Source organism: Lissotriton helveticus, chromosome 2_1 (assembly GCF_964261635.1).
Source record: "Lissotriton helveticus chromosome 2_1, aLisHel1.1, whole genome shotgun sequence".
NCBI lineage: Eukaryota > Metazoa > Chordata > Amphibia > Caudata > Salamandridae > Lissotriton > Lissotriton helveticus.
The window spans coordinates 225,422,017-225,447,461 of NC_136059.1; the positions used below are offsets into that span (position 1 = coordinate 225,422,017).

Consider the following 25,445-nt stretch of genomic DNA (forward strand, 5'->3'; position numbering starts at 1 on the left):
GACACTAAACTGAACCTATCTACCTGCTCCCAATGGAAGTTCAAGCTTATTAAATGTAATAAGAACACTCCAATGTTATCCTAAAGGAGAGACCGGCCTTGCTGTAGTGAAAAACAAATCCAAGAATTTTTCACTACCAGGAAATGTTGAACCTAAAAGTACATGTCTACCTTTTTAGCTAAACTGCACCCTGCCCTCTGGGCTGTTCAGGGCCTACCCTAGGGGTGGCTAATATGTATTAAAAATGAAGGTGTGGGGCTGGTACAAGGTTTTATACCCAGGTTGAATTGGCTGTCTAAAACCATACACACAGGCTGGAATGGTAAGCCTGAAACGGGTTTTAATGGCTACTTAATGTGGGTGTACAGTGAGTGTTGCAGCCCCACTAGTAGCAATTAATGTACAGGTCCCGAGTACATGTACTCCCATTTACTGGGGACTTATAAGTAAATTAAATGTGCCAATTGTGTGTAACCCAATTCTACCATGTATCAGGGGCTGCCTTGGGGGAAATTGGACCCTTGCCGCCAGCAATATAATCGGACCTTCCCTGCCTCACCTGGGGAAAGCTTGTTTTACCGCTGGTCCCTGCCTTCTGTCTCCCCCTGCTGTCGCAGCCTGTGACATCCCGGGGCGGCCGCCGAGCGGGGGAGACTACGACCCCCAGTGTCCTTTGCGGCAGGAAGCCGCCTGATCCCGTTTCCGCGCCTGGAGGCGCCTTAAATTCAATCAGCAGCCCCTGTGGAGCGGGCTGCCTTGGGGGAAATTGGACCCTGGCCGCCAGCAATATAATCGGACCTTCCCTGCCTCACCTGGAGAAAGCTTGTTTTACCGCTAGTCCCTGCCTTCTGTCTCCCCCCGCTGTCGCAGCCTGTGACATCCCGGCGCGGCCGCCGAGCGGGGGAGACTATGACCCCCAGTGTCCTTTGCGGCAGGAAGCCGCCTGATCCCGTTTCCGCACCTGGAGGCGCCTTAAATTCAATCAGCTGCCCCGCGTCGCGGGACGTGTGCGGGACGTGCGCCGGGCTAAGCCCGGGCAAAGGGCGGGCCCTCGGAGGCCAGAGGAGTACGGGACGGGCCACTCCCCTTGGTTCCTCGACTAGTGGAGGTATATCGATTAGAACTATACATTGACTCTCTTTGGACAGTTCATTCACCCCTTAAAGCCACCATCATCACTTATATAGTACCACACGGTATCATGACACGAAAGGGGACTAATAAGAAATCTCCCTCGCAGCGCAACCCAGGCCAGGGGACCATACATTTTATGGTGACTAGTAGAACATTGCCCATCTCTAGTGAAGCTGAGAATGACCCGCACCAATCCATAGATACTAGGCAATCTCCCCCACTGATTCCTGATAGTCCGCAGAACTTGCCTTTTTGGGAGGAAATAAACGCCTTGTGTGGCACTAAGTATGCCCTAGTGGTATCACCAACCCCCGTAAAAGGCATCAGAACCACTACCCCAATTAGGAAACCTTGTGACTCATTCTTACCTTCTCAAAAACTCAATACCCAAGGTATTGCATTGTCTCAGGGTCCAAACGCTAAAAGGAAGCATGACGGGACTAATGACAGTGGGAAGCATCCGAAAATACTAAAACTGTGTACTGGTCCGACATCGCCAGTCACTAACCCCACCTTAACTATGGCGGAGGCTGGAAAATGTGACGACAAAATATCCTCTCCCCGTCTCCCTTTATTTTCTCATTTAGAGCTATTGTTAAATTCTATCGTATTACCATTGGTAGAAAAAATTAACGCCCTGGGTGATAGATTAACAGGTATTGAGAAAATCATTCAAGCCAACTCTCCACCAACTTCTAAAGAGCTGTCTAGTGGGGGAAGAGCCCCTCAGCTAACTACCTTAAGAAAAGAGAAAACCACTAAAATCAACTCTCCGTCCACTTCAAAAAAGGTAATACCTAACGGTTCTGACCTATTTATTGCCCCCAATGCTCCTCTGCCTGTTAACATAAGTAAATACGCCCAAACCCCTCCACAATTCTCAAACAAAACCGCTACAACTGCCCCTAAAGTCGCCCCTAAATCTGGGTTTACTAAGTATACTGCTGCCAGAGTGGACCCAAATAGAGCAGCATCCATACACTTACCCCCAGAAGCCGCCCCATTTGTTCTCGTTCTCTCAGGAATACCGGCACCCTCCCACGGGAAACCCGAAAGACGCCAGGAACTTTTAAATAAGGTCATATTCTGGCTATCCAAAAATAGACCACTCACACCCAATCACGACGGTGGAATCCTGTGTGTTAGAAGGGTGGGTTGGATAGGGTCTTTAACTAAAGACATCAGCGGGGACCTGGTTCTAGTGAAAGTCAGAAATAGGAACATTGTCCCCTATCTACGATCCAACTAGCCCCAAAAAGGAGACGGCCCCATATCTGTGTGGGACTTACATGACTTCTACCCAAGTACCCCATATATCCCGCCAATAAGATCAAAGGCAGATAATACCTATCTGCTGGGAAGTGGTTCTCATGCTGTCAGTGGTAGTAACTTTTTTGCATCTAAGAGACTAGATCCACGGTATAATAACTGTAACTGCTGATGAAATTGTATAAAGGGACAGTCTCATGTATTAGCCAAGTTGGTAACCCAGTTTCAAACACAGCACGTTTTTAAATTTGGAAAGTACCTCAAAAGTTTGGGCACATGTTTTTTTTAACTTGTAGTTCTCTTAACCTGTAGATATTTGACCGTATTGTATCACTGTCTATATGTTTTTGCCTTTTTAATTATGATGTCTTTTATTTGTACGCTTTTATGATTTTTTGAAACAAAATCGAATAAAGCATTATCAATTCTCACCATGTATCAAAGAAAGAGCACAAGCACTTGAGCACTGGTTAGCAGTGGTAAAGTGTGCAGAGTCCTGAAAAATAAACAGAAATTGGTTCAGAAACCAGGTGGTGAAGGCAAAAGGTTTAGGGATGACCATGCAGAAAGGGCCCAGTCCAACAATGACCATCAAAGGTGATTGGCCATTTTTCTTGATATGTTGTAATGCCTTTCTGCTTTAGGTGTAAGAGGAAACAAACAATGATTAGTCAAGGTTGATGTGATCTAGCTGGGTCTTTTGGTTTGATCTGCTGTGCACAATAGAATTCCAAGGATTGGGAGAATTCAGTGTTCATCAAGCGATTCGGAGTTCATCAAGCGAACATCCTCCGGGATGTAGTGAGGGAGGCTTGGGAAACTCTCCTACTGTTCGTGCCTTCTTGTTCACCTCTCCGGGGCTCCACGTATCTCAGTTTTACTTCCCAGGCAGAACCATGAACCAGACAGGCTCCTCCTCCAAAGGTCGACAACTGCAGTGACAAGGGCTGTGGGTGAAATAAAAATAGGTGCCCCTCTTGTTTGGGGACTGTCATGTGCTTTAGGCTAAAAGCAGATGGGGGGAGGTGGAGGTCACAGTTCAGTTCAATAACTCCGTTTTTTGTGAATTTCCAGCCCTCTGTCATCTTCAGCGTCTACACCTTTGCTCCATGTCTGAGGGATAGAGAGCAGGGGCGCAGTAGGGATCCTTCTCCATATCACCCTCCAGTGCAGACGTTTAAGGTGAAGCTTAAAATCAGAATTTGTAGGAATTCTGCATTACTTCCTTTTCTTTTCCAACCAAGTGACCAGTTTGGCTTTCAAGACAGGCGCACTGACTTTCAAACAACCTAGGGTAGGATGCAAAAATTCTGTCCTAGATCCAGCGCATTGATAGTTCAGAGTAAGTTGAACCTTGTGGAACGTGAGATCAGCTCGTTGTGTTTGGATTGTTTACAGTTAATGACAACAGTAATCATGATAGCATGTTTTATATAGCCATAATACCGCAGATGTGCTTTTTCTTAGTTCTGGATAACCTTGTGGATTTCACCGAGATGAAAACCAAATGGAATGACAGACCTCTTTCCCTTTTTTTACCTCGAAGAAATTCCAACATCTAGAATGAATTCTACCGCACACAGCTGCAGGTGTCTCTGGGAGCCAATATCATTGGCTGGGCAACGGAGGACTGGATATTTCTGGGGCTGGACAGACTAGGCATATCTTCATGGCTGCAGGGTTAGGGTCTGTGGGCAGCAGCAGAGCCTGGCCCCCAGCTAACCCCAGCAACAGCCTGAGCAGACAATTGTCCCCCCACCAACGAAGAGGCTGAAGTCCCCGCCTCCCCCACACACTCACCCGGCCTCACCCCGCCCTCGTACTGTCACACTGAGATTTTACATCTTCACTGATGAGGCAGGAAACATTTTCAGACTTTTTCCTAGAATGGAGATGAAATGCTTGAATTCTGTATTTCCGGGTACCTGCAATAATTCCCATTCCACGGGGAACACTCGAGATTGCCGGAATGTGGCCTGGGAGTCCTGGTGGCAGTTGGAGGTTCCTACCTCCTGGTGTCCCTCTCCGATCTCCAACAATCTCGTAATCGGGGCCTATGAGTTCTGTGGGCAGAGACTAAGATTCAAAACTCTACACCACTTGTTAAAGTTTGACCCATACTGAAGCTAAATAAACCCTTTGCAGTTGAATTAGATGACAATCAAAGCAGTATTAAAAGTATGTGGTTTTCCATTGTTTTTTTTTCTAATTTTTTGCAGCAAGACCTGTGCACCTTCTTGATCTCCAGGGCCTGCAAGAATTCTACTTTGGCCAACTATTTATACTGGTAAGTTGGAAACCCATGTGGGAATAGCCTGGGATTTAATCGTGATAGCTAAAATAATACACCTGTGAACTATGGCCTTGTCATCGTGCGACTGGTACTGTAAGGCAAAAACATGTCCGCTGTGGCCATTCTTGAAGCTTGGAAAGAAAGTATAGAAATAAGAATATACCAGCCAAGTTGAACTACATTACGCAGTTTTTGAGGCTATATAATTCCGGTTATATGATGTTACAACGCATTCCGTTGCAACGCATGCCTTTTCCACGCATGCGTTACAACGGAATGCCATTACCACGCATATGGTTTACCACGAAAATGCCTTTACCACGCATAGTTTAACAACGTTTTTCGTTGTTTAACTATGCATGATATCGGCATTTTCATGTTAAACCGACTGCATGATTGATTATGTAGTTGAAATCTATATATATATATGTTTTTTTAATTAAGCCTAACCAAATAAATTATTATAATTAAAAAATATACTTACATTTTCTTTCAACGGTATTCTCCTTCTTCTAACTCTTTAAGTGGTCCTTTCTCTATTTTTAATGCAGTACGTAGACGCACGTACGTAATCACGTCTGTTAGGGAGGCTCTTTCCACGAAGGACAGAGGCACAGAAGAGCGTGTTTTAGGTAATTTTTTTTTTTTAAACCCTCTCGTTTGTTTGTTTTTTGGGGGGAGACCCCCCCAGCCCCACCTATTGTTTTTCGACCTTTAACTCACATTCCTTTACTACGTATTTCGTAGTAAAGGAATGCGTGGTAAAGGTTATAGTGGTAACCACGCATGCGTTGTAAAGCATGCGTGGTTAGTGCATTCGTGGAAACGGCTTCGTTGTAGAGGCTGTTTCCCTATAATTCCTCTTTCAAAGGCTTCATTTATTCCTCATCTGCCTACTAATTACCGAAAGGGTTAGTTGATTCTATTACAGGACCGGAGGCTTCAGATTATGCTTCTCAATCTTTACTGCATAAAACACAGCAGCCAATGAAAATGTATATTTTCAGTAAACATTAACCACAAAACTTCATTACCCATGAACACCCATGAGTATAGGCACGCCCCCACAGTCCATAAGAACCCCTTGCGTGCTCCCATCATCCTCTTTCTTTGCTGCTCACAAGCCAGAGTTAAGTGCACCTTCCCTGTTCCCTCACTCTGCTTGTTGGTCTGGGGGTGCTGTGGGAGATTATTGTGTTGTTGATGTTTATTAAGGTTGTTTTGAGATTGCTGCGGCTCAGTCCGCGCCCTGATTGAGGACATTGGTGTTTATTCTGGTTTGGTACATTTTGGGCATTATTTCTGGTAATTGCTATAACGCGCGTAGGGTTCTCTCACCTCGCGGTACATGTGGGGCCGTCTCGACACTGGGGCAGCTTCCGCTGGGGAGCGCACGCGTTTTAGCGCGTTTATCACGGTCTTTGACCGGCGAGGGGCCGCCGCGTCTCCCAGAGGGGCCCGTTACCGGCAGCCTGAGGGCGTGCAGGAGCTCCCTCATACGCCCTGCGTTCAGGCCGGGTGGCTCACGGCCGACGCGCGCGCCCAAAAATGCTGACCATTTGGGCTTCTTTTTAGTAGGATTTGGTAGCGTTTTGGGCGGCGCGCCTCAGCACGTCTCCAAGGCTGACAGGAACGCGCGTTTTGCGCGTTTGCACACACCGGCTTGCCTCTCGTCAATCCCCCGCTTCTGGTGGTGTAAAAACGAGGTCCTGAGTGGGCACACGCTCGGTGTATTTTGGACCTGGGTCATTGGCCCTATTGATTACAGCGTTGCTGAGGGGGTTTGGGTACAGTTTGACTTCTATATTGCTTGTGTGCAGTGGGCTGACCCCCCCCACCACCCCCAGTTCTGCCAGGGTTATTCCCTTGTGACTAGCAGTGTGGCACCATGGAAAATTGGGCTAAGTACCCAGATGAAGAACAGGCAGAAGGGGAGGATACATCAGAAGGGCAGCAGGAGGCTGTCCTAGAAGATAATATTGTAGAAGCCCTGGATGCCTCGGTCCAGGCTTCCGTGAATAGAGCCATGGACACGAAGGTCCCTCAGACTGTGCAGCAGGCACTAGCAGTGGCCCTGCGCCCCATTAAAAAACAATTAGAGGGTTTTGCTAAGCGCCACGGCTACGGCAAACACAAGAAACAAAAGCGGCCTAAACCCTCTACCTCGACAGCAGTTTCGGATGACCGCCATCTCTGGCCTCACGCTCAGTCCATGGCTTCCTTGCAGGATCGGGACGCTCCTACTCAGCCACGATCTGGTGGCAAGGCGAAGAGTAAGCGCCAAATAGTAGTGGACACGGATTTCACCACCTCCTACACTGATTCTAGTACAGGCACTGATTCATCGGAGGAGCAGCCTCCGCCCCCTAAGAAGGCTAAGTTGGCTCCCGCGGCCGCGGGGGACAAGGCACCCAAGGCTTTTCATTTTGACCCTTCGGACATAATTCACCCTCGGTCTTCGGACTGGGTCCCGCCAGCGGAGGTTTCGGAGTATATTCATGATCACCTCCGGAAGAGTTTCACGAGAGAGGTACGCAACCGGCTGAGGGATGAGTGCCCGCGTCCAGAGATACCGGACAATGTCGCAGACACTCCGGAGATTGACGCCAGTATGTTGACCTTTTTGAAAAAGTTTTCTAAAGACCCCAAAAGGGGGCTTGACAGGGCCTGGCGGGGCTGTCAAGACAAGATGCTTGATGTTATTGGCCCCCTGGCCAAGATCTTAGAAATGGCCCTTGCGGCCAAGGAAGGGGCAACACCGGTGGATCCGGACATCTTGGCTGAATGGACTCAGCGCGCGATTTGCTTTCTAGGCAACGCAAATTGCGCCGTCTCTTCGGAGAGGCACAAGTCCTTGCTGCTTCGAATGGACAGTAATTTAACAGAACTTGCGGAGGCGGAACCAGGTCCCCTGGCTGGGGGCTGTCTCTTCAGGGACCGTTTCATTAAAGATGTCACCAAGTATGTTGGTACCTTCACCGCGTTGGACAAGGCCCAGAGCGGTATCAAGCGAGCACTCACACAGGGTGTTTTCAACAGGGCCGGGCGAGGCGGGGGTCGCTCGTCAGGCCGAGGCTTCCAGAGAGGCTCCCAGAGAGGTGATTTTGGACGAGGCCGGGGCGAGTGGGATTCGACCCGCGGCGGCACCTTCTATCCTTCTCGGAAAGGCTTCAACAGAGGACGTTTCCAGTCGGGAAACAACAGGGCGAGTTTCAAGGCCCATCAAAGTTCCGGTGAGTGTCACGAACTTATCTCTTCTTCCTTTGGGGGGTCGCACGCAGCATTGTCTTCTGCACTGGCAGGCGTTGACACAGGATGCTTGGGTTTTACAGACGGTTCAAGGGTTCCGGCTGGAATTCTATTCTCATCCTGCGCAAGCGTTACCCCCGCCACCTCTCCGTTTTTCCCAACTAGATCACAATTTCATAGACGCAGAGGTGGCAGACTTACTGACGAAGGGAGCGATCGCTCAGTGTCAGCGAAGCCCTCGCGGCTTCTCCAGCAATGTCTTCATAGTTCAAAAGAAAGGAGGTGGCAACAGACTTGTGCTCAACCTCAAAGATTTCAATCAGTATCTGGTATACAACCATTTCAAAATGGAGGGTATTCACATGCTGGCAGACTTATTACAAGAAGGGGATTGGATGGTTCGATTGGACTTGAAAGATGCTTATCTTTCTATTCCAATTTTTCCGCCACATCGCAGGTTCCTGCAATTTCTTTGGAACGGCCGTTGGTACGAGTACTTGGCTCTTCCTTTCGGTCTCTCCTCGGCCCCCTGGTGTTTCACCAAAGTCATGAAACCAGTGGTGGCCTACCTCAGAGAAAGGGGAGTGCGTCTGATCATTTATCTGGACGACGTCCTGATAATGGCACAGGACAGGTCGGTCCTACTGCAACAGCTGACCATGACTACTTCACTGTTGCAGCGCCTAGGATTTGTGATCAATCTGAAGAAGTCCGTGATGATCCCTTCTCAGGTGATAGATTTTCTGGGATTCACGATCAACTCCCTCACGGCGCAACTGTGTCTTCCGTGGGCGAAGTTGAGGGAGCTGAAGAAAGAGATCGTAAAGTTACTAGACAGTCAACTGGTCACGCTCAGAACTCTGGCCAGGATTGTAGGGATCCTGGCGTCGTCAGTTCAGGCGATATTCCCAGGCCCTTTACATTACAGGGCCCTCCAACGCCTCAAGATCAGGCATCTTCAGAAAGGTCTCTCGTATACGGACTCGGTCCCGCTTACGGACGAGGTTCGGCACGAACTCCAGTGGTGGCTAGGCCACGTAGATGCCTGGAACGGCAGGGCGATCTTCGGGTCGCGCCCGGACGTGGTCATAGAGTCGGACGCCAGCAGATGGGACTGGGGCGCGCGCTGTGGAGATGTTTCCACAGGCGGCAGATGGTCATCACAGGATCTGGAACTCCACATAAATTGCTTGGAGCTACTGGCGGGATCCTTTGCGGTCCGCACGTTATCCCCGAAGCAGACGTCCTGTTGCATCCTCCTGCGGATGGACAATGTGTCCGCAGTGAGGTATATCAACAAGTTGGGCGGCACGAGCTCGTCTCTTCTTGTACAAATAGCCAGGGAGTTCTGGCACTACTGTCTGCAGAACCAGATATCTGTCATAGCGGAATACATCCCGGGTCAGGCCAACCAAGTGGCGGACTGGCATTCCAGGCACTTGAGGGATTACAGCGACTGGAAGCTGCTTCCCCAGGTCTTTCTCTGGTTGCAGGCGATTTGGGGTCCTTTTCAGACGGACTTGTTCGCCTCCAGGTTGACTTATCAACTTCCCCGGTTCTTCAGTTGGAGACCGGATCCGATGGCAGCGGCAACGGATGCCTTTCTCCAGGATTGGTCAGAGGGGATCCAGTATGCCTTTCCCCCCTTTCTGTTGATCCCCAGAGTGATGACTCAGGTGATACGGCAAGGGGCGGAAATTGTCATGGTGACGCCGTGGTGGACATCACAGGCGTGGTTTCCCAAACTGTTGCAGTGGAGCTGCGACCGCCCCCGGCTACTGCCGGATTTGAAGTGGTTGTTGCAGGGCCCTCGTCAGGAACAGCACCCGTTGCTGTTGGAGGGCAGGCTATCCCTGATGGCATGGAGGCTTTCAGGGAGCAATGGCAAATGCCGGGAATTTCGGACAAGACTGCTGACTTTATCCAACAGGCTTGGGCACCTTCCACCAGGAAGCGATACTCCGCTGCCTGGAAGAACTGGGTGGATTGGTGCGTGGGACGACATCTGGATCCCGTGGGGGCAGAGTTACCCCAAATTTTGAACTTTCTATCTGAGAAAGCGGCTGGAGGCCTAGCGTATCGTTCTGTCAACAATTTTCGCTCGGCCATCTCGGCGGGCCATGCCCGGATGGATGGTAAGCCAGTGGGCATGCATCCGGTAGTTTGTAAGTTGTTGAAAGGCATCAGGGTAGCCAACCCTCCCAAACCCAAGTATACGGGTTTGTGGGATGTCTCAGTTGTAATTTCATTGTTCAACAGATGGCCGGTTAATTCTCTCCTGTCCAGGAAGCAATTATGGGCTAAACTGGCCATGCTGCTTTGTTTATCGTCTTGCAGAAGATCTTCGGATGTCAGAGCACTCGACGTAACAGGTAGAGTGTTTACCCCGGAAGGGGTTTCTTTTCATATTACAGGTCGTACTAAAACATTGTCTAGACATATCTCTTATAATGCTTTTTCTGAAAATGAAAAACTGTGTGTGGTCCAATGTTTAAAGACCTACGAGGAATGTACGAAGGCCTTGCGGCCGCAGGGCTGTTCACAATTGTTGATTGCTATTCAAAAGCCCTTTAAACCAGTGGCGGCTGCCACTATTGCTAGATGGCTTCGGTTCATTATGAAGGAAGCTGGTGTTGATACAAGCATCTTTGGTGCTCATTCAGTTAGAGGCGCTATGGCGTCTAAATCATATGGTTTAGGATCCAGTATCCAAGATATCATGCGTTGTGCAGATTGGTCCTCTGATTCAACGTTTAAGACGTTTTATTATAAGCCGGTGGGAGATATTACTTCAGTGGTATTTAATCAGCGTTAAACTAGCATAATCTGAAGCCTCCGGTCCTGTAATAGAATCAAAAATTTGCTAGCATTCGCGACAAGAATTTTCAATTCTATTAAGGACACGGAGGCGAGGATTATCCCACCCGGCTTAATGTACTGTATGTATTAAGCTTCCCACCCTTTGATGCAAGGATTACGGTGGTGTTATTTCCTTTATTTCAGGATCTGATAAGAAGTCGGATTGATCGGCTCCGGAGGTCAGGATGTTCCGCCTGATGATGTTCTTCCACGTTGGAGGATTGTGACCGTTCAAGTTTTGTTGGACTTGTCGCCTCAAAGAAAGAGGATGATGGGAGCACGCAAGGGGTTCTTATGGACTGTGGGGGCGTGCCTATACTCATGGGTGTTCATGGGTAATGAAGTTTTGTGGTTAATGTTTACTGAAAATATACATTTTCATTGGCTGCTGTGTTTTATGCAGTAAAGATTGAGAAGCATAATCCTCGCCTCCGTGTCCTTAATAGAATTGAAAATTCTTGTCGCGAATGCTAGCAAATTTTTGATCCTCACTTTGTCAGTTATTTTGTTGATCCTTTGTGTGTGATATTGCGTGCAGCATAACTGAATTAAACAAAACTGTTAAATTGACCTACGGTAGTGTCTGTTTTCGTTTTGCCTTATTCACCATCTTCACATTTGCACGAGGAAACGGTATATTCGTTCTCCTTCAGGGGTTCCGCTTTGATAACCATAAACAGGGAATAGTCCGGCCCATGTGCAGGCATCTCGGAGCACATTTCCCGAAGTTGCATTTAGTGTAACATCTTCACCGTACTTTGGAAAAGCTAGGAAGTTCGCGCGAAATAAATGCATAATTTAGCAGCCTAAAAAAGGCAATAATGCTAATTCCATTAATTTACTTTAAAAGCTCGGAAAAATACATAAAGTCATTAAACGTCATGTGAAAAACAGAAATGTCATTTTAAAAACATCCTTCACAAACACTTTTTCTTTTCTTTTACAGTGAATGAAAGGGAAGAGCAGGGCTATTTAGTTCTGTGCAGTATGTTAAAGTTAAAATGGACAGTACGCCTTTAAGGGCACATCGACCTGCTGTGTCCCATAATGCCCTGTAGGTTACCTCACTTCTCCAGCGCTTGCTGAAAGGATGTTGGTGCACTGTGCTTTGTCTTTTTATGCTATTTTTCTTTACAAAAACGTTTCAGAACTAATTTAAAATTGGGTGACTCACTGCCATTTAGTACTGGGAGTATTTTTCTATGTTTTCCTTACAGAAAAATGACCTTTTTGCAAAAATGCCATTTCTTTTTGCAAAATATCCATAATGTGCCAGAAAATTTCTAAAGCTGATCTCCACTGGATCGATATCCTATGCCTGCCAGATATACACAACCCTAGATGCCATCACTGCAGCTCCCTACCCAGGCGCACTTTGAGAGACCGTGAGAATATTCCCCTGAACAGCCAAGAAAAGGGCATAAGCAGTGAGGATCCCTTTAGGAAAATATCTGCTGGTCAAGAGAGGCTTCTCCTCTACAAGTGCTCCTTTCTCACTCTCCGAGAACTCTTACAGAGGGAGATCCAAAAGAAGGAGAAGTCACAGTGAGAACCTACACCCCTGTTCGATATCGAGGACATCAAGTAGAAGTACAGCACAAACTGTCAGTTAAGGGCTGGGTCAACTTTGAAGGGTTTATAAAAGTCTAGGCACTCTTTTGGCAAAGATGGCTGAGTGGCTTACAAGGATTAAGGCACAAGCATTTCCCTGTGAGTCAGTTTCTGAATTTTCCAGAGAGGTTTTAGACTGGCTTGCCCAGTCCTGATATTGGACTCACTTTCTCCTTCAACAACAACACCTCCTCCTTTATCTCAACCTCCTCAACCACCTATGATGACTCCACACTGGTAATTCCTGTGAAGCTTTCTACAACTAGAACTCCTTCAAAGTTTTAACAATACAGCTAAGCTGCATCTGCTCCTGTGCAACCCTGCCTAGATGTTCCAGGTCTCCATCCCTTCTTTACAGACCTTGTAATAGATTTAGGTCATAGTTGGTCCCGTATCGTTCCAGATCAAGGTGATCCAGATGTTCACAATCTTAACTTAAATGGGATGCCACATCCCAATCATGATCATCAAGAACCTACTACTTGTCCTCATCTACAGGAAGATACTTTTCTTCCCATCCAGAAAGCATTTCTCCTGTGGACGACAGTAATACTTTTCAAGAATTCCTTATAAGAGGGGCAAACGAATTGAGTTTCCCTCATCCAGGTGCAAAATCCTTCACTTCTGTCATCTTCAAGACCTTACACCAATGTTATGTTTCGTCTCAAGACATTTTATTACCATTGGATCCGGGTCTCCTAGAACCTGCAATTGAACTGTTCTTGACTCCAGCTCTGTCAAGACAGCTCCCTCTCGTCTGGAGAAGAAATACAGATCTCTTGACCAGGATTCATTATTATTCCACATGGATCTTCCTCCTGATTCTGTCATTGTGTTAACTGCTGGCAAACTTCACATTCTCTCTTTCATCCTCCGTGCCTTCAGACAAAAAGAATAAAAAGCTGGATTTGGTGAGAAGGAACCTACCGTATTTTCCGGTGTATAAGACGAGCCTGCGTATAAGACGACCCCCTACTTTGCTTGATAAAATGTAGGTTTCGTGCTATACTCGCCGTATAAGACTACCCCCACTTCCAGCGCAGTCCTGCATAGTTGGCTCGTACTTTGTACGCTTTTGTAAACTGCACACTTATCACTTTTTTCTCCAGGAATGTACCGATTGCTACCTCATGTATTTTGGTTGCTCACTATTGTCACTTTTGATCCATGTAATTAACGTTTGCTTTTGTAATTTGTTCATTTGTAATTGTTCCTCTTGTATCAATACTGTTCCTACTGTAAAGCGCTCTGACACCTTCGGGTAAAGTCCGCGTTATGTAAAAAACGCCTGAAAACATACCTTTAAATTTTGTACCCGGCGTATAAGACGACCCCCGACTTTCCAGAACATTTTAAGGGGTTAAAAAGTCGTCTTATACGCCGGAAAATACGGTAGGTGGCGCATCTTCTCCTACTATGAAATCAGTGAGTGCTACTGTACTCTTAGGGTGGTATAATTGGTGCTCTGGGACTCGTTCCAACAGTTCATCGACGACCTTTCAATAGACCGATGTGAGAACATCAAAGAGTTCCTTAATGGGGGAATGATGGTATCCAATCTAGTAATCACTGCTGCTGCGTATGCATCTCTTCTTGCAGCCCATGAACCCTGTCATGCCCTGGCCTTACATCGTTTCTCCTGGCTAAGACTCAAACGTCTCAAACCTGAAGAACAGCAGAGGATTTTGAACCTCCCTTTTCTGGGCAACAGCTTATTTCAGTCAAATGCCAATGGTGGGGTGCCTCAAATAAAACCAGAATTGGCCACTGCGTGCTCTTGGTTTGTATAAAGTAGTATAGGAAACACTCCTAAAAACCATACAACCAATATTGTTACCCTCAGAGGGTTCAAACCTTTCAATGACCTCAAGGTCAACAGCAACACCATAGGCAGAGATGCCAGCTCACAGGCAGAGGAGTTCACCAGCAATCTGCCTGGCCACTAAACTTAAACTGCGAGTTCCCACTTCCCCCTCTTCCGTTACCCATTCCGGTTAGTGACCAACTTCTGCAATTAGTCTTCCTTTACTTGCGAAAACAGACTGCAGACAAGTTCCCACTCCTCACAAAGGAATGAGAATTTATTCCTGTTATTTTTAGAGAACAAAAAAGTTCTCAAGAACAAATACACACTCATTCTAAATCTCAAGACGGTAAATAAGTGGATTAGCAAAGAAAAGCTCAGGATGTTTGCTCTGCATCAGATAATCCCCCACCTCCATCAGGGAAATTAGCTATGCGCTATAAACTTTCTAGATGCCTCTTTTCTTATACCAATTGCCAAAAACATTGCAATTTCCTGAGATTTACAGTGGGAAGCGACCATTACCAGTACACTGTACTCCTTTGTTGCCTGATGTCTGAAGTTAGGACATTTTCAAAATGCATGGTGGTTTTTGCAGCACATCTCAGGATGTTGAAGATTTTCATCTACCCCTATGTAGAGGATTGGCTAATGAAGGCTTCAACATATCAGCAAGCGTGCCATCATTACCAGATTCCAGTTGCCACCCCTAATCGATTAAGCCTGCATGTCCATCACAATAAATGCATTTCAATTTCAGTTTAATTCTTTAGCAGCAGTTTTGGATACTGCAAACACAAAAGTGTTTAGTCGGAAAAGAGAAAATTGTGCATACTTCAGAAATGCAGCAGTCTGACGAAAACTGAGCATCCAACAGCGAGGCAAATATTGTCACTCGTCGATTCAGTGGAGTCTTGCATTTTCCTAATAAAATAGTATTAGGACTTCCTAGTATGCTTGAATATGAGACCTGTGCAACATTGTCTGGGGGATCAGTAGGAACAATTCTCAGGCAACTGGGAAGACACATTATCTCTGACACCGCATGCAGAGTAATCACCCAGTTGGTATTGTCTTCCAGAGAACAAGATGAGGAATTAGTTTCCTTATTGCAGTTAAAGATTTCTTGGCAGGCATTGACATTTTTTCCCTATCCAGAAGCTTTCTGATCCATGGAAATTGAAAATTGTCCTATCACGTCTCATGAGCCTTCCCTTTGAGCCTATATGCAAGGCTTCTTTACGACATATTTTCTGGAAACTGCTTTATTGGTAGCCATAACGTCGGTGCACACGGTTAAGAAGACTCTGCTCCACACCGGAAGTGACAACTGAAGCCTTATGTAGGCACCAGCCAGGTGCTCTGGCATCAGTTCCTTTATTTCCTTGCCTTTCTATGCAGATCCAGAGCTAGCTCCTGTATTTTTGCTAATCAGTAGACAAGTGTTTTTTTATTAATTGTTTGTTATTTGTTTTATTATGACAACCACCACCACATTGCAGCCAATGATGTTAAAATACATTGGTGATCATATAATTACAAAAAGCCAATTTTATGTCAGTGCTTTCAGCACCAAAACCTTCCTATGGTTCTGTGTACAATGATCACACCATGCATCTCATGTTTTATGATACTTGCATGGGCTGTCATGTGCCCTATAAACTGTTCGCTCAGGTTCAGCACAAATGTCAATTTCAGGTGTCCTTTCCTTGAGTCCGGGGACATTGGATGCAATCCAGTGTCTGGCAATATCATGTTTAGCCACCAGCAGGCCCATTGCCACAAGGTGGCGAGTGCCAGCAACATTCAGTTCCTCCTGTTACACCCCCAGTATGGCATGGTTAGGTGGTTAGGGTCAAGTGTCAGTGGCTTTCACTTTTTGCCACCTAAAGTGATATATTTCATGTCCCAGTAATGAACTACTAACCTTGAGCATATCCATGCCATATGAAGGTTGCCTGTTTCTTTTGACAGCAGGAGTCCTTCCTCCTCCCCATGTGCCAGAGCTTGGTAGGATCGTGATATGTGCGATGCGATGGAGATAACTTCTTGTAGTTTGACTGATATGGCTAAGCATCTGGCCGCCATCTTGATCTTGTTCCACTTGTCATCAAAGGCTGTGGATCCCCCTTCTGCCCCTCTTTCAGAGGTACTCTTGTATATACTTGCTTTGGCCCTGCGGGGCTCTGTTCTGGGCCCTCTTAAAGGCTATCTTGCAGCTATTTCTGCTTTCCTTCGGCTGCCCGATCAGCCTTCCTTATTGAAGTCCCCTATTGTAAATAGATGTTTTAAGGGCATTAATCACCTCCTTCCTCCTACTTTTTAGGGCTCGCCTATTAATATCCCGCAGGGATATAATAGGCGAGCCCTATTGGGGTGAAACCAAGAGCTAAACTAAGCTCTCAAAAGCAAAGGGGTTTTCCAGAAGTGCACGTCCTCGTGCACGAGCTTGCCCGAGCCTTCCAGCAGCATTTCTCCTCCCTTTACCATTTGCTCCTGCCTCCGAGAGCTTCAAAGGGATCTGCTTCCCCGCCCACTGCTTCACACTTCACGGCCGCCAGGCCATGAGTCGCATTTCTCCTTCCTTCGTGCCCAGCCCCCCTCCCAGCGCTGCCTTGTTCTAAAGTCCATCTGTGGCTCCTCTTAATCTCGTCGCTGTTTGTTTGATTGGTTACAAGTGCTAGCATACTTCTGTGGCTTTCTTCAAAATATGTAATTTTACATATGCACTGACCGACTGACGTACAGCCTAAACAGAATCACTCTGTTACGTTTGCCACCTTGGTGACTGCATATTGGAAGAAGATGCATAGGGCCAGTACAGCATAATTTCTCTCCTCTAACTTCCTTCACTCCATTGCAAGTTATTGTAGAAACTTATTTGTCGCGATTTTAATTTGTTTTAAATGTCCATGTTAGTGGATCCCAGATTCTGTGTTGCGCTCTCCCTTGTGTGCTGCAGGCTCTCTCTAGCTCTCTTGTGTGCTTCGCCACCGCCAAATTGCTCACTCTCGTGCTCTGTTTTGCTCTCCGTCTTGTGTACTTGCCCCACGCCGTATATTGCTCTCTCGCCTGACGCCCATTGCTACACAAAAACTGCTTCTGTGCCAGGCCTTGTGCTTTGGCGTACATGCGTAATTAAGCATTTTTACAAATTTGTTTGAAAATATATGGACGCAGACAATGTGGCACATCAATCTGTGAACGCGCACTTTTTCAGCTGTACATTTTCGATGATTAAAATTGCATTAGCTAAAGTTGCGTTCTACCTATGTAAGCTAGCTGCCGTATTTATTTTGCACCTTTCGGCTTTAGCTGGTTTAAAATACATTGACTAAATTTACGATCTAGCTATGTATGCAGCTTTGCTAGCGTGTTTGCAGTCCTTTGCTTTAGTTATTTGAAATACATCAAGGCAGACAATGTGGCACGTACAACTAGCGCCAGATTGGTCATTTATTTCCTTCCTGCTAGCACCTCAACACTAACAGTTAAGTTACCCTGTCGCCTCGCCACATGTCCCATTTGTTCCTATCCTTGTAACACCTAGCGCACGATAATTGAGTTAGGCTGGCTTCCATTGCTACAAAATAAGTGCTTCTATAGAACGTCGTCTTCTCTGCATCGGTAATGGCATTTTGCATATAAAGTTGCCTTTAAATCTTCTGCTTTATATGTTGTTAAAAGCATTTTGTGCTAAATTACTAGCGCAGCATGCATGTGGTATTAAAAAACACATGTGCGTAATATACACGCAGTTCGTTTGCCGTTATTTGTGCATTATCAACCATAAAATTAATGCCGTAATGCTTATTTGTATGCCCATTATGCTGCAATAATCTACTAGTTATCCGTTTCTTAGCATTTTATATGTAGCTTTTCTGTGGTGAGCCCTATAGTTTGCATTGTTAATAGCATTTTGTCTATAAAGTTGCCTCACCCTTCAGCTTTAGCTCTTTACATCGAGACAGTCAATGTGGCGCGTCCAGCTAGCGACATATTGGTGATTTATTTCCCTTTCCTAGCGCTTCAGAAACATTTGTATATAAAGTTGCCTTTAACCCTTTTGCTCTGTTAGGAGCATGTTGTGCTAAATTGCTAGCACAGCATGCGTTTGGTATTAAAAAACACATGTGCGTAATGTGCACGCAGTTCATTTGCCGTTATCACACCATATTAAAAAACACATGTGCGTAATGTGCACGCAGTTCATTTGCCGTTATCACACCATATTAAACAAGCACTGGCGTTGCCAATAGGTCTCGCAGTAGGAAAGTTGGAGCTGTAGGTTTTGTAAATGACAAAGCCCGTTAGTTTTTAAAAAAGAAAACAAAAATAAAAGGCATTGTTATTTGCAATTGTAATAGCTCCAACTTTCCTACTGCGAGACCTATTGGCAACGCCAGTGCTTGTTTCATAATGCCCCACTGGGACTTGAATCTTGTTCTTATTTAACTTGTGTGCTTTCTTCGAGCCCTTTATAAATGTCCTCTTAGGCTCCTCACTTTGAAATCTGCCTTCCTTGTTGCCATCACCTCTGCTCTCAGGGTGAGTGAGCTTCAAGCTCTTTCTTCTAGGCCCCTTTCTTCTCTGTGCATCCGGACTAATTGCTTAGGATGAGACCTTCGTTCCTACCTAAAGTGGTTACACCTTTTCATATAGGACAAACTATCACTTTGCCCACCTTCTTTCCACCTCCTGGAACCCTTCTGACGAAGAGAGACTCCCCCGTCTGGACCCTAAATATGCACTTTCCTTCTATCTTGACCGCACAAAAGATTTCCGGGTGGATGATCAACTCTTTGTTGGCTATGAGGGTGCCAAGAAAGGCCGGGCAGTTCAGAAGCGTACCATCTCTAGATGGGTTGTTCTTTGTATTAAAATCTGGGACTGCAGGCTCACTCCGCTAAAGCTACGGCAGCCACCACTGCATTGGCACATTGAGTCCCACTTCTCAACATCCGTCAGGCAGCCACGTGGGCATCCTTGCACACGTTGACCAGGCATTACTGCCTGGACAGCCGAGTCCGGAGGGACGGCTATTTTGCCCGTTCGGTCCTCCAAGACTTCCTGGTGTGAACTTAGTACGCAGACCCTCCTCTGGGGTTGGCATTGCTGGGGTATCTATTCTAAGGTAAGGAATCTATAACTAACTGTCTCTTTCAGATGAACAAGTTACTTACCTTCGGTAACAATGTATCTGTAAGAGACATATGTTAGTTATAGATTCCTTATCGCCCCACCCATCCTCCCCACTTTATAAACTGACTTCTAGGGATAGGGACTCTCTTGCAGGGCCCTAGTTGTTGTGCACCAGTGGTCGATGTCTTTCATGGCTCTGCGCTTCTGGCGTGGAAAGGCGTGTCAGAACTGACGTCAGAGCACAGGGGCGGCATATAAGTAGACACCGCGACGTCATCCTGGTACCACGACACCGACGGACTGAGTCCACCTACCGACGCGCAGGGGTCCTGCTAAGAAAAATTCTCCGGATCTAGTCTGAAGCTTGGGGGAAATTCAAAACGTTGCAAGTACATGCCACAGATGTAGTACTTGTAAACCACTAGACAGCACCAAACATGTAACTACATATGGATGTGCAAGAAAGTTAACTTGAGATGTGGAAGTAGTGGAACTTGCACCACATGCACACTTGGCTAAATGTCCTTAATTGTGCTTTCCATGTGTCACCAAAGCACTTATCTTGGCAAAACCACACCACGCTGTGTGGTCGCTTGAGAAGACCATTCTCCGCCAAAATATGTAGTGCCATATGACACAGGTTGTCAGGAAGAGTTAGAAGACTACTTTATTCTCTAATTCCTGTTCAAATACAATGTGTGTATTTGACAGAAGGACATTTGGATGCAGTTTTTTTTAACTCTATTTATCATTTCCAAATAAAAATACAATGATATATCATTTGTTGCATAGTGGAGCGGATAAGTAACGTCAAAATGGACAGCGCACATACAAAAATACGAATTAATACATGGTACATCATTAGGGCTACTATGAGGCAGTGATCTGCACAAATGGAGGAATGCGTGAGGCATAAGACACAAGAAAAGAAATGGTAAAGAAAAAGAAAAAATACTTATAAAAACCATCGCCGACACTTTAATATATATATGATAGCACAGTACTCAGTTCCGTAAAGAAGACATCAGAGGACCGAAAATCAATCAAATAAAAACAGGTGCGAATCATTCATAATAGCAAGGCACATCAGCCAATCCCCTCAGGAACTGTGCCATTCTCTGGCTGAGAATGGCGTTTAGCAGCAATCTTGGTAATGTAGGACGGATATGGCCCCCAGATAATCACAGGTCTGGACGGACTAGGGACCTGTGCAGAGTATTCTACACAATTAGTGTTACGTAAGGCCATGCTCCCAAGCCAAGACTTCAATCTCGGAGGTCGTCTATCACACCATAGCAATGCAATTTCCCTCTTCGACAGCAAAAACCCAATGCAGCAAGTTTTCTGACAGCGCGTGGGAAGTTGGAAACATAGCCCAGCAACGCAATTTCTGGAGTGGAGATCAGATACATGCCTAAAATGTCGCTGAGAGTACGGTGTACCTGGGACCAGTAGTCATGAAGAAGAGGAAAGGTCCAAGAGAGGTGGGCAAAATCGGCAAATGGTGCCTTGCACTTGGGGCAGTTGTGGGGACGACTAGGGTCTATTCTGTGTGAACGTGTTGGGGTGTGATACAACCTACGGAGAAATTTAAAATGGATAAGCTTATGTCTACTGTTTAGGGAGATTTCTTTTGTAGCTTTATAACATTGTTCCCATTGATCGTCCGAGATGGGTTTCCCTAGATCCTCCTCCCACGCGGTACGAACTTTGGAGTCAAAAACGGGATTGAGACACTGCACAGTTTGTATAATGTAGAAACCATGTGTGCCCCGAAGGGTGCTGGATGAGAAGCGTAAGTGGGGGTGTAGGGTCTGGAGCCAATGGAAATGTAGGAAACGAGGCGCGCAGCATGGATCTCAGCCTAGTCAAAACAAAGGAGTCCATGAACGAGCGTTCAGTGAAACGTGGGTCTTCAGAAGTGGAAAAAGCATGACCCTCAGGGAAGAGGTCACCAATGGTATGAATGCGGAATTTCGCCAATGTGTTTTTGACAACTAATTCCCCGGTAATCGGGAACCAAGAAGCATTGGGAAGAGGAAGGGCCCGTGAATACAACTGGTCCAGGCCAAGAAACCTATGTAATCTGTCCCAGGCCCAGCAGGTTGACGAGACAGTCTGTATGTCCTGCGGATCCCGTGGGAAGCCCCTGGGGAGCACAGTAGAAAAGAGTCCAGGAAGAACCAAATCCGTTTCAGGTTTCAAATACAAAATGCGAGCGTCTGGGTGGAACCATGGGTATGCGTAGGAGCATTGTGCAATTAAAAAATAGAGGTAAAAATCAGGGACATTACTCGTCAGTTGACACGTGGAGATTTGTCTCCCCAAACCAGGCGCAACAACAAAGAGTGCAGCTGGAAAAAAAATAACTTTGGTGAGAGGGATCGGGATATTATTAAAAAGATATAAAAATCGAGGAAGGACAACCATTTTAATTATAACGATACTCCCTGCCATAGATAATGGGAGGCAAATCCACCTCTCAATCTGGCTCTCCAGCAAACTGACCGCGCCACCATATTTCACTCTAATCATGGCGGTGGTATCAAGATGAATATGAACACCCAAATATTGTACTGACTCTTGACTCCACTCAAGGGGGAAGGGGCAATTCCAAGCAGATGTGCTAGGGGTAAGCAGAAAAATCACTGATTTATGCCAATTGATGCTAAGGCCAGAGAATTTGCCAAAGCGGGTTATTTCCAAGATAAGAGGCTCAAGATTAATTTGAGGCATCCTGACATATAAAACTGTTTCGTCCGCATACAGTGAGATCAGGAGAAGACCAGTATGGAACTGAAGCCCCCGGTGTAAATGACGGACCAGAGGATCCATCGCCAGGATGAAAAGTAGTGGGGATAAGGGGCATCCCTAACGTGTGCCGCGCAACAAGGAAAACGGCTCGGTGATGGTGCCAATAAGGCGCAGCCTAGCCGTAGGTGCAGTATATAATAGAACCACTGTGGAGACGAAGCATTCCGGCATGCCCATGCGTCTCATGATGGACAGGAAGAAGGGCATTTGGATGCAGTTTATCCATAACTGAGTGATTTTATTACTTAGAAAATGATTAGTCATGCTTAAGTTCTAGAGTAGTTATTCTTGCTATAACATTGACAAGAGGAACAAACCTATCCTGAGGAAGTATTCTTTGAATTAATTTTGTTGACCAAATGGCACTAATTTAATTATTAGGTCGAGCCTATTGCGGCAGGGTGCATGCGCTGCTCGCTCTGCGAGACATCCAGTAATGGAGTAAGGAGTGGAAACTTGTTTTTAATTGGCTTGTGTCTTTCGTAAATGCTGCCATCTGATTGATTATGAGGCTTGTAAATCCCTCCTTATTATGGCCATGTCGTAAGTTGTCACCATCTGTACCATACCATGGCTACTGGCCCCTTTACTTCGAGTGTTGCACAGTACGGTTTATTTCGACTTTGAGCACTACTTTGTCCGTACCTTCTCACACCCTACTCCCCTCTCCCCCAGACTGCATTCCCGATGTCTGTGCTTCCCCCCTCCCCTCCCGTTGTCCGTGTTGCAATGCAACAGGTCTTGTGTAAATGCGAGTCCTATTGCATTGCAAAAGCTTGTTTTTTCATATTGTCAGGTTTTGTTAAAATTGATGAGGTGCTCATTCAGTGGCCTGTGTAATTTTGAAACAATGTGTGGCATGTGATGCCCATTGCTGGATAAAAACTCCAACATTATGATCACCACACGCTTAGTGAGCGAACACTAATGTATTTAATTTTAATTCAAATGCATTAATAATGCAACAGATCATTACTACTCTGTATGGAAAAAAGTTTATGTTGTTGCTCAAAAATTAATACATTTTCAAATTATGTCTTATTTATTCCCCACCATTCACACAAAATGTGGAGGCTCATACTCCATCCTGAATATGGTATTCCATGGCTTTGCTGAATTTGGATGAAAGTATGTGATATATATATATGTAAACTGTTATTTGTGCATGACAGTTTACTGACTGTGAGAATCTGCTTCATTATGTTATTAAATATCATAAGACCTGACAATATCCGTTTGGCATCACTTGGGCCTTTCCTACTTATATATTACAGGTACGTGATAGTGGAATGTGAAGACCAAGACACTCAGCAAAGGGACCCAAAGACTCATGAGATGTACCTGAATGTAATGAGGTGTTTTAGTCAGGCATTATTGAAGGTAACATCATTTCCATAGATTTGAGCGAATGAAGAAAGTGTTGTATGGATGATGGTCATGATTATTTTTGTGCCTGCTTTCCTAATCAACAAGGACATACCATGTTCAAGTTCAATGTGATGAAGGCCTGAAACCCACTGTCATCATTAATGATGGTACAGTGTGACTCAATGCCAAATGTCCATCCTTGCCTGCCCTCTTGAAAATCACTAGTTTCAGTTTTAGTAGTCCAGTTGATTCAGTTAATCTAAACCAGGAATACACGTCTATAAAAGCTATAATGTGGCTAATGATAGCCTGGTACTGTAAACAATAACTCCTTGTGAAAGGGAGTCGTATATTTTACTTGCAAAGTCAAAACAGGCTGTCATCTTATCAGTCTCTCTAAAAGTGAAGTCAGATTTTGCAGGCTGATTTATGCGTTTATATTTCATTATTATCCAACATTACCAAGAGCCTCCATGTAGCACACATACGTAAAGGCCTAAAAACAAAGAAATCACTAGAACTCAGCAATCTACATATTGTACATTTCCTCCTACGATTTTTGTTGATTTTAGACTTAGCGTGGATTTCCCACAGCTGGAAACGTAGATTTTGTTAAATACTCCTATACCCTTAAATTTCCACAGTGGACAATCTGCTGGAATGAGTGTACCAGACATGTGCTTCTGAGATAGACTTCTAGCCGCAGATTCTTTACCTTAGAATATTCCCCCGGCGGCAGACTGGATCCGTAATTTTTTTTAGCAGTACCCTTGCATGTCGGTAGGTGGCATCGTTCAGCTCCACATGGTGTCATTGGTGTCGTCCGTGCCGTATATGACGTGTGCGGTTCCTATATAGGCGCCACCTCAGTGCGCTAACCTCAGTTCCTTCTTTTGCATGCCATCAGTGTGGAACCGGACAAGGTTCCTGGATCTTTTTTTACTGACTTTTGTTGACAGTTTTGTCGAATTCGAACCAGTGTGCCTTTTTTAGAACAGTTTTTGGATTACGCCTCTGAAGAAATCTACTGTTGTCAATCCCTGAGTTTCTTGCCACAGGAAAATGGCAGTGACAGATCCCCACTTTCTGTGTCTGTGGTGCCTGAAAAGAGGCAATGAGTCCAAGGCCTATGCAGAATGTAGGACCATGAATCCAAAGACCATCTGCGAGTGGGCCATGAAGCTTCTGGCCACTTGGCATGCAACTCAGGTCCCGTTCTCAAGGGAGGTAACAAGACCGCTCTCAGAGCCACCTGTGACTGTCATCGTCTCAATCCTGGACTTCTACAGGTAAGTTCCACCAGAAGAAGTTCAAGAAATCTAAGCACTCTTCGATTTTTCTGCACCGGTCTCATTAATTGGATGAGGTGTGGGAACAAGGCCACAAGTCCAGACCCCGCTCATCTCTTTGAAATACAAACCTGACACTAGGTCCGCTCCATGCTTCCCAAAGTTTCCCGAAGACGCAGTGATCCTGCCTAACTTTATAAGTTTAATGAGTCCCTGATCCTCATTTATGGGAGGTCAGACCCCTATTCGGAAGGGACTCCAACTGAAACCCCGTTGGCTGGTCCTCCCTTGGTGCCAGTCGGTACCTCAGGATCCGTTATTCAATCTGAATTGGCCCTGGCCATGACTTCCTGACCTCCTCAGATTAATGTTCCAGTGGTGCCATTCCCTGCGCCGCCGACACTGAATCCTTTCTCAAGAGCTATGAAGACCTTGTTGATGCAGTCTGGATACCTCACCAGACACTAGGCTCCTTTCTCCTCCCACAGTAGCGATGGAGTAAGGGGCTTTGTTTTTATGGTCCGGAGGGTGGCTGAAGTCCTGTACCTTCAGCTGCTCATGGTTGCGGTCAAGACCATTGTCTTTACAGAGTTGCTTCAGCCTGGCGTGTCCC

The 25,445-nt window shown here is 45.9% G+C and overlaps 1 protein-coding gene across 2 annotated transcripts in view; it reads left to right on the plus strand.

The window, feature by feature from the left end:
- Positions 1-25,445, plus strand: part of PIK3C3 (phosphatidylinositol 3-kinase catalytic subunit type 3) — an 875,540-nt gene that overhangs the window by 408,668 nt on the left and 441,427 nt on the right. For both annotated transcript variants that reach the window (XM_078674734.1, XM_078674732.1), the window contains 2 exons: positions 4,623-4,690; positions 23,450-23,555. In XM_078674734.1, the coding sequence (XP_078530860.1) occupies positions 4,623-4,690; positions 23,450-23,555 (174 nt within the window). The remainder of the gene's footprint in view (positions 1-4,622; positions 4,691-23,449; positions 23,556-25,445) is intronic.